General features: G+C 39.2%; 1 protein-coding gene across 5 annotated transcripts; it reads left to right on the forward strand.

Moving 5' to 3' along the window:
- Positions 1-9,256, forward strand: LOC123094084 (serine/threonine-protein kinase BLUS1). Of its 5 annotated transcripts, none has more exons than XM_044516165.1 (21): positions 1-256; positions 1,232-1,486; positions 1,568-1,692; positions 1,792-1,836; positions 2,294-2,375; positions 2,884-2,952; positions 3,107-3,277; positions 3,354-3,404; positions 3,984-4,052; positions 4,169-4,237; positions 5,031-5,098; positions 5,232-5,513; positions 6,107-6,237; positions 6,515-6,600; positions 6,696-6,740; positions 7,347-7,448; positions 7,545-7,596; positions 7,672-7,712; positions 8,269-8,333; positions 8,438-8,489; positions 8,708-9,256. In XM_044516165.1, exons 1-21 carry the CDS (start codon positions 35-37, stop codon positions 8,786-8,788), a joined length of 2,163 nt encoding a protein of 720 aa, XP_044372100.1. In that variant the 5' UTR covers positions 1-34; the 3' UTR covers positions 8,789-9,256. The 5 variants fall into 5 exon arrangements, 4 of the variants coding, with proteins under 4 accessions (XP_044372100.1, XP_044372098.1, XP_044372101.1 ...); XM_044516163.1 differs by having other exon boundaries at positions 5,031-5,089; positions 6,696-6,812; XM_044516166.1 differs by having other exon boundaries at positions 5,031-5,089.
- Positions 9,257-9,777: the final 521 nt, after the last annotated feature.

Raw genomic sequence — 9,777 nt, forward strand, 5'->3', positions numbered from 1 at the left:
AGGCCAGGCCGGCGGCGATCGCGGAGGGGCGGCGATGGTGAGGGGCGGGAGCATGCGCCGGCCGTCTCTGGCGGCGGTCTCGGCGGCGGCGGCCGAGCCCGCGGCGCCGGAGTTCACCCTGTCGGCGGACGACTACAGGCTCATGGAGGAGGTGGGCTTCGGCGCCAACGCCGTCGTCTACCGCGCAATCTTCCTCCCCGCCAACCGCACCATCGCCGTCAAGTGCCTCGATCTCGATCGAATCAACAGTAACCTCGTGCGTCAGGAGCTAGCCCCCTCTCTCTGTATCGCGGGGCGCCTCTGTCTCTCTCCGATTTTCCAATTCCCCCTCCCCCTCTCTATACGAATACATAGGATTCGCCGGTGATTGCTTGATCAGCTAGATTCTACTCTAGTATGTGCGAAATTTGTTTGGAGGCGTATTATTTATTTATTTATTTATTGTGGATGGATGCACTCGAGATGCTCTGTATGTGTCACCAAGCTGGGACCATCCATCCATCCATTTACAGCTTTTTATATTTTATTTATTTTGCACTCAAAATAATCCTACTAGCTTTAGTACCATCAGGCTTTAGGTTTCTTCTTACTACTGGAGTTATCAATGGCTGACAGGTTGATATACTAAACAATCCTGCAATTTCTGTTACCCATTTTCAGCTTGATCAGCTGTTTTCATCAGTGATTTGCATTACCCTCGCCGCTGCTCTGCTCTGCTCCCTACATACATAACCTAGGACTCTTATCTGTTTTATCAGGAGCACTCTTTGGTTGCTATTCTATTATTATTAGTTTCACAAAGACCGCTTGCAACTCTTCTTGATGCGTTGTGCTTTGTGCTCTCTAGGATGGCATGTGGATGCATCGAATTCAATGTAGGATATATCCCATGATGATATATCTTGTTTTGATGCAGTACTTTTCTATATCGTTTCGAGGAATTGTTTCAAGGGATCGTTTCAAGGGATCATGGATGCACGTATTTTCTGTAGTTGGCCCCATCACCTGGAATACCGCTTGCTCGTTTCTCAAGTGCCAAACTGTAATACTTTACCCATGATGAAAATTAAAATAAGTGTTCATAATGAATGGATTTGTATATTTTACTCCTTTTTTAGTCCAATGTTTGGTGCTCTTCCCTCCTGGTGTCCCCTTCCTCCTCAAAATGACTAGCAGTGTATTTCACACCTGACCTCAAAAATGGTACCTGATATCTATATGTCCCTTCCAGGATGATGTTCGCAAGGAGGCTCAGATCATGAAATTGATAGACCATCCTAACGTCATCAAGGCTTATTGCTCATTTGTTGTCGACCACAACCTTTGGGTCATAATGCCCTTCATGGCAGAGGGTTCATGTTTACACCTAATGAAGGTCGCACATCCTGACGGCCTGGAGGAGCCTGTCATCTGCTCTATTCTTAAAGAAACACTCAAGGCTCTCGCTTACCTCCATGGCCAAGGACATATCCACCGAGATGTTAAGGTTGCCCTTTTCCAATCTACAGGGTTTGTGTTTACGCTCGTGTTATCAGTGCTTTTGCTCAACGTATGTATCTTTGTGCAGGCGGGCAATATCCTTGTTGATAGCCCTGGTGTAGTGAAGCTTGGGGACTTTGGCGTATCTGCTTGCTTGTTTGACAGAGGCGATAGGCAAAGATCCAGGAATACATTTGTGGGAACACCGTGCTGGTACCTGTGTTTTTTCCGAATTTCTTCATTTGAAGGCTCAATAAGTCTGAACAATCTATGAAAATGCTTGATATGATTCTTCTTTTGTTTGGTGTTTAGGATGGCTCCAGAAGTTCTCCAGCCTGGAACCGGTTATAATTTCAAGTATGTTTTGAATATCATGCTCATGTTATCTTTGCTACTCTAGAATACCTATAGATGCAGTATTTCAAGTTTCTCTGGTCATTTTTTTAACTATAAACAAGCTATGTGCATTGGAATCATACATTATTAGTACGCCTGTGGTCACTAAAGTAGTCTCTCGAATTTTATGTTTATATTAAATGCTCAGTCACTATCTCTAATTTGAAGAAATAAGGCTATCAATCTTTCTGACAGTTATCTTTTTCATCAATCCACTTTATAATTTCTATACTCTTTATTTTCATTTATATATATTTTCTTCCATGCCGTTGTATTTTGTCTGGGGTCACTTAAGTATCGTCTCAGAATTTTATGATTAGATTAAATGCCGAACCACTATCCCTAGTTTGAAGAAATCAGGCTAGCAATCTTTTTTACATTTGTGAGGTGTGCTCACGACTATTCCCCCCCTGTCCAGAGCTGATATTTGGTCATTTGGAATAACTGCACTGGAGCTTGCACATGGCCACGCTCCCTTCTCTAAGTACCCTCCCATGAAGGTAATGAGTTATTTTATTCTTTTGCAAAGTAAAATACTTCTGTCCTTTTCCAGTTTTTCTGTCTTGGAAAAGAGCAAGTACTATTAAGCAAGTGTTTGATCAGCTTCAAAATTGCCTTTTCTTCTGTAGTTGTTCTTATACTAAAATTTTCACCATGGTGTCCTGTTAGCAGTTTGCAGACATGAGGTTCTCATCATCTTGCTATGCCATGATACTGTTATGCCAAAATAATCCCTGTATTCTGCACTTACGACACATCTTTTTTAGCCTAGCAAAAAAAAAAAAAAACTCCCCACTTGGGTAAAATTCCGTTATGCTATGTGTGTATGCCTACTTTTCACGAACTTGCTTATACTTACTGATGTTCAACAGTCTTGTAAAATTTAACAATAAGCTCGACGGTCTTGTCCATTAAATTAGCAATTGAAGTGTACAAGGGCATTGTCGAATGTGGCAACCTGTGCATGTGAACTTTCTGTTTAACTGCAGTTTACCTTGTTGGATGCAGGTTCTTCTCATGACCCTTCAAAATGCACCACCAGGTCTTGACTATGACCGTGATAGAAAATTCTCAAAGGTAGTACTGGTCCAGTTCTTGGCTTGTGTCTTTTGGTTATGTTTTAACAGCAACACCTACTTGTCTTTGGAAGCCGCTTCAGTTATTATTACAGAGTGGATATATTAGATTACAGTGTTTACCTTTCTAATGAAGGCTTTTCAGCTGTAATCAGTCTTTCAAGGAAATGGTTGCAATGTGCTTGGTAAAAGATCAAACTAAGAGGCCAACAGCTGAGAAGTTACTAAAGCATTCGTTTTTCAAGAACACAAAGGCCCCACAGCTGACAGTTAAGAGCATCTTAACCGATTTGCCCCCTCTGTGGGATCGTGTGAAGGCACTCCAGGTTTTGCTCTTGTGCTATCTTCTTCTTTTACTTGACACTGGAAACAATATCTCAGTAAATTACTGTGCTTTTTCAGCAAAAAGATGCAGCACACCTGGCTTCATCCGAACAGGAAGCACTTTCCATGGTTTGTGATATTAACACTCTCTTATGTTATTCTTTGCTTTTGGTGCAATTCTTTCCAGGCCATGAAAGCCTGCTTATTTTATTTACTCCATATGCAAAGTGAACTAGCAATCTTGATGATTTGCAATCACAGAACAAAGTAAGACTCACTAGGCAACCAATTTTAGAAGTTGATCTCATATGGGTAATTGGGTATAACAAGACCATTGTTGTGATGATGAAGATATAACTAAAACATGTTTGAGCCAAGACATTGTTTTTTTTTATAATTAACTAAGTTAAGCTAGAACTCACTGACAGATGCTCACCTGGCTATGGGCTGTTTCTTTTTACATGCAAACAATTAATAAAAAAACATTTTAGTTAGTTCGCACAGAGATATCATAACTACTAGCAAATTGAGGTGCTTCTGTTTGCTGTAGAGCTTTTCCTGCAAATTGAGGTGCAGCATGGTAGTGTCAAATAATTCATGAAAACACTGCAGCTTGTATTATTTATCTGTTCTAGAAATGCATGTACGCAATTCCGTCCTTCAATCCACTTAGGTGACTTTTTTGTGGTTTGATGGTTTGTCCAACAGAGTGAGTATCAACGAGGTGTCAGTGCATGGCACTTTGATATTGAGGATCTGAAGGCTCAAGCATTACTGGTAAAGCAATAGCTTCCACAATTTCTAAAAAATTGCCACATGTCTACATGGCTCACTTTTTTGAGGCATAAGTGACTCTGATACGACCTTACAAATAAGCCCCCAAATTTATGCAGATTAATGATGACGATCCACCTGAATTGAAGGAAGATGATGACATCGCCCGAATAACTGAAGTTGATAAGGTTTGTTTGATTTGATTCCTTTTACAAATTAATAACGTTAAACCTGTGCTAGAGCGATGATAGAAAGAGCCTGCAAATGTACTTGATGACAAAGTTTTCTGGAGTGTATCCAAGAGAAGTAATATCATATCCCCTCCGTCCCAAAATAAGACACTTATTTTGGGACAGAGGGAGTATATGTCTATCATAGGAAAAAACTATACTCCCTCCATTCCCTTATACAAGGCCACTATCAAAAATACATTTTGCATCAATACAAGGCCACCAACAGTAATCGAGGCAAAATTTAATGATGTTTCCTCGTACTAGCAACTTTTTAATACTTACATGCATGTGGTCATAATGACACTCCACCACTTCCTTCCCATTCATTCGTTGCATGCTTGTGGTGTATTAATGATCCCGGTTAACTAAAAGAAAAGTTGACTTGCAAAGGAGTCATTAAATTTTATCTTGGTACCTGTAATATGAGTTTGTGGCCTTGTATAAGGGAATGGAGGGAGTACCATTTATCTAATTTGAAGAGTAAGGGTATGATGAGCTAGTGATAGAAGTTATTGCCACAAATGCTTCTGCCTGAATCTGAAGATTATATATTTATCCCTTGTGATGCTAGAAATATTATTGTACAGGACAAGGATCTGTAACTCCACTGGTTACTGTCCTGCAGTTTCTCACTAACTTCTATCATTATAAAAATCATCTGCATTCCCTGTTGCGTTATATCTAAATATTTTTCTATATGCAAGAGAGGATCATACCAATGTTTCTCTTGTTAATGCTCTATTGGCAGGGCACATCTTTTGAGAGTCATTTTGGACAATCAACGCTTCTGAATGGAAATAACCACAGGTTGAATCAGTATGTAACGTTTCAGCATCGACCCAACTCTATAGGATCATTTTTGATCTTATAACAAGAGGAGGATTAGCGAGCCTTGATGCATATTGTTTTCCTGCTAGTAGTGTATTCATACTATTTTGTTATATTTCAGTGAACGAACTTGTACCACTGCAGTAAATCCAGGTGGAAATGGCCCTGAAACAAGTGATGTATTCACTTCTGACCTTGGCAATGCTGATAGTCCAAGGATGGTTGATGGACACACAAAGCAAGGATCAGAAAATGGTTCATTGTCCTCTACATCGAAGCAAGGTTCTGAGGGTGGAAATCACAGGAGTGAAGTTAGACAAAGACAAAGGACATTCTCTGGTCCGGTTATGTATTCCGGTACCCGCAGTAGTTCACTGATTGAAAGAGGTTATATTATTGATAAGTATGTTCGACAATTTCTTCTAACTCTGTTTGATCTGTTACATATAAAAAACATAAGAAAGAAAATGAAGTCCACTTTAATCTGTTTACGTTCTTACTATAGGACTGCTGTTCAGTTCTTCCAGATCAGCTTTCAAGTTTTTAGAGGTTCTGTTTATAAGTCATGACCAAATTTGTTTCGAAGAAGCATTTTAATAGATAGATGAAAGTTTTCATATCTGAGTATTCAGACACAGAACACAGTTCTCCTTTGTATGTGGATTGTGGATAGAGTACGAGTGAAATCTAACTGTATATAAAGGTCATTATGGACTTCTTTGTTTAAACTTCCATGCCGTTGACATCCTTGATATTTTTTTGTAGCCCTAAAGTAATTATAAAAATAGTTTTATTATTATAATGATATGTCCAATACTTGACAGTGGAGTAAACGCAATCCTAATTATTCTGATATTATTCTATTAGGATGGATGGTCTATAATAGCTAATGATTACTCTAAAAGAGCTCTTCCTTGAATCCAGTGTTCTACTCTGTTAGAAGTTTGCATTAGCATACCAGTTTAAGTTGCATTTGATTTTTGTTCCTCTTCACAGGGATGCAGGAGCTCGATCACCTAATAAACAAAAGAGTGACACGGGAAGAATCGATGATCTTAGTGGTCCGCTTTCACTTTCAACTCGTGCTTCTGCAAATAGTCTGTCTGCCCCTATTCGGTCTTCTGGAGGTAGGATAAAAGCATCCACTGTTCTAACGCAACTGTGCACCACTTCTGTCAGTGTAGACTATAGACCTCCAGTCATGTTTAACATTAACTTAGCACATCAGCACAGCACACAGCATGCTTCAGCAAATACATAGCCTGCTTGTATCCAGTCTTTTTGAGATAGGGGTACAACATTTATCATTCTTACACAAGTGTTCACCACTTCTGTAAATGTATATAAAAAGACTTGGGAGTCGCACATTAAAAGGGCATGTAATTTTCTGTCTTGATTTCGCAGGATATGTGGGCTCCTTGGGAGACAAGCCTAGGGTGGAAATAAAAGGCCGATTTTCCGTAACATCCGAAAATGTGGATCTGGCGAAGGTACGTTACCTGTTGAGCAACGCATACACCTTCAATAGGTAGTGCTTATGAGCAAAACAAGACTTCAGTGAGAACTTAATAAAGTCTACTGACAGGTTCAGGAAATTCCAGTGGTCAAAATTTCACCTAAACCACAGGAGGTAAGAACTCAGGTCTCTACAATGAAAAGATCAGCCAGTGTTGGTGCTTGGCCAGTGAAGGCTAAGTCAATGGTATGCTTTCATGTTGCCTGAATTATCATTTGTGGAAAGAAAAAAACTTTCAACTGATTAAGATAATGTATTGTTGCACTAAATTGTTTTTTTTTTCTGTGGGGTGATTTTTCCCCAAGCTCTCAAACTAAACAAAACAAGATTAGAGCAACTGAAATATTTTAAGTTTTGTGCAGTTATTTTTATGAAAGAGATGAAGGAGCGTGTTCTCTTTCTGATGTTCTTTACTGTGTACCTTTGTACCCCTCGTTTAAGAATTTCCATAGTGCTGTTAAATTATTTCTGGATAAGATTTGTTATATTTTCTTTTAGAAACATCAACCGCATGGCATGATATCAAGCTAACCTTTACTATAATCTTGGATAAGTTGCATGCTAGAACTGAATTCTAAAGCATGCACGTTGAAATTGGCAGTTTTGACATGTTGGACTATGTATGTTATTACTACTATTATATATCAAAGATGTTTCGTAGATTTGTGGTGCATATCATTTCAGTGAATTGATTTATGTCTGAATGCATCGGTTTTGCAGTCTAATAGTCATCATCGAAGGGAATTCCGTGACAGCTCAGTATCTGCATCAATTCTGATTCCCCATCTTGAAAACCTTGTACAGCAGACCACATTCCAGCAAGTATGGAAGAAGCTCTATATAATGCCCCTCAACACATGTGCATTGTAAATATATTTACTGCTGTACAGTTGACCATTTTCCATTTCCTTTTCACAGGATATCATCACGAACCTAATGAGTAACTTGCAACAGAATGAGAAACCCAATGGTAATTAACTTCTATCGTAGCTGCTCAAAGTTTCAATTTCCCCTTTCTATGATTAAAATATTTTATTTTCTCCAGGGCCGCAGACTAGAGTTCAGACTATGGTGGGTGATACAGGGGTAAGCTTCTCTTGAGCTTAACATATATATATACATATATATATATATATATATATATATATATATATAGGGAAAATGCATCCTACTACCGGGTGTAGTTACACCCATTTCTCATATACTACCATGTGGTAGTATATACTCTACTTTATTATTTTTATAATATGTTCACATACTATATCTAAGATACTCTAGAGCGAGTTATGTGAAAAAATTGCATGTGAGCCCATGTTTTTATAATATTTATGAAATACGTATATATTTGTACGTACAAAGGAGTATGCTCAAAATATACTACATACTACCTCAAAAATAGTATATATACTACCTAAACATTCTTACATACTACATACTATGCGTACATACTCTCTCATATGATAGATACTACCTAGAACGTATGAAACAAAAGTGGGAGTAACTACACCCGGTAGTAGGAAAAAATTGTCCTATATATATATATATATATATTACAAGATGAGTTTGTTTATGTTCATTATAGTAGTATTGATGCTATGGAGAATTCTTTTGACTCGTAAGCTTGTGCACATGCTTTTGGCAGGTTGAAACGGGCAGTGCTGAGAGAGAACGGAAACTACTTGCTAAAGTATTCGAATTACAGTCAAGGTAGGTCGATTTCTTGGCAGTTGATATTTGGAAGGGATAATCACAAAGTTCCATGTTCAAAATGTTTGAGGATCCAAGTTGTAATTTACATTTGTCCCTTGCAGGATGATTTCTTTAACCGACGAGCTGATTGCATCAAAGCTGAAGCATGTTGAGGTCAGTATCGAGCAATTTCTGTAACAGCCGAGTAAATGGACTTGTAATTCCACCCACATATATATATATATATATATATATATATATATATATATATATACAACATCACTTAAATCATCATAGTAAAAATGACAAAAAGGATGCGAAAATGAACACCATAATAAAATGATGATGATGATGCGTGTGTGATGGGTGGTCTTGTGTATTATAACTTGCAGCTGCAAGAAGAGCTGAATAGACTCTACTGCCAAGAAGAAACAGGCGAGACAAGAGAGGATGACTACAGCGGAGACCTTTGAGTGGTACAAGGAGGGAGTATTCATTCTCAAGTGACGCCCTGGCTGGTGCTGGTGCAGGTGCATCGAGGCTTTGAGTTGCCGCCTGCTTCCTGTTGGTGAGAGGAAGCAATATATATATATATAATGTCTTGGAAACCCTAGATGATTGGGAAGCAGAGTGAGCTGTCTCTAGGAGGCATATATAGCAGGAGAATATACATACATATATGCTGGTTGGTTGATGGTCTCTAGTTGGAGGAAGGATTTTATCTTGTTGCTATATGTGTGTGTGTGTGTGTCTGTCTGTACATAGCAGTATCTATCTACAGTAGTAGTTAGCAGCATCTGTAGGTAGTATGGTTTGGTTTTGTTGAACTGACTTGAGTTGCGGTCCGGTATCCATTCATTTTGGCCGCGCCGCGCTTATCAGTGGGAGGGATGGATGGCCCATTAAATTGATGCAATGCACAAAAGTGGTACGAGAATGAATAATTGGGAGTGTATGTATTTTTACTACATATCACCATCATCATCATCATCATCATCATCATCATCATCATATTTATATTATCCTAATAAGGGAAGGGAAGGGATTTGGAATAATAAAGGACAAGTTGGTTGATTTGGTAATCACCTGCAACTGTTATCTGTTTATTTGATTTGAACTTTTGAAGCAAGTGAATATATATATTGATCCCTCCCTCTGTTAATGGATTGATTGATTATACTTATGAAGATGTCATTTGAGCGACTCAAGGATCCCTCTCTTAATTATATGTACATAACATAATTTGTCCTTAATGCTGGCGTTAATGACTCATCAGTGTCTGCTCTGCTCGTTGGTTGCTTGGTTGGTGTCCGGATCGCGACGGGGACCGGCCGTCGATGCGCCAGCCCGTTGGATCTTTCATTCATGGGTCGGGTCGGGTCGGGTCGGGTGGCACTTTGTACCTTGGATTTTCCACAAGAGGACCACGCAGTGGCGGAGCTTCATGGGGGCCAACCTGGGC

This window comes from Triticum aestivum, chromosome 4B, assembly GCF_018294505.1.
Source record: "Triticum aestivum cultivar Chinese Spring chromosome 4B, IWGSC CS RefSeq v2.1, whole genome shotgun sequence".
Lineage (NCBI taxonomy): Eukaryota > Viridiplantae > Streptophyta > Magnoliopsida > Poales > Poaceae > Triticum > Triticum aestivum.

Coding starts and splice junctions, on each gene's coding strand:
- LOC123094084 (XM_044516163.1), top strand. CDS start 35: ATGGTGAGGGGCGGGAGCATGCGCCGGCCGTCTCTGGCGGCGGTCTCG. Junction 4,238..5,030: donor GAATAACTGAAGTTGATAAG/GTTTGTTTGATT, acceptor CTCTATTGGCAG/GGCACATCTTTTGAGAGTCA. Junction 8,490..8,707: donor CAAAGCTGAAGCATGTTGAG/GTCAGTATCGAG, acceptor TATAACTTGCAG/CTGCAAGAAGAGCTGAATAG.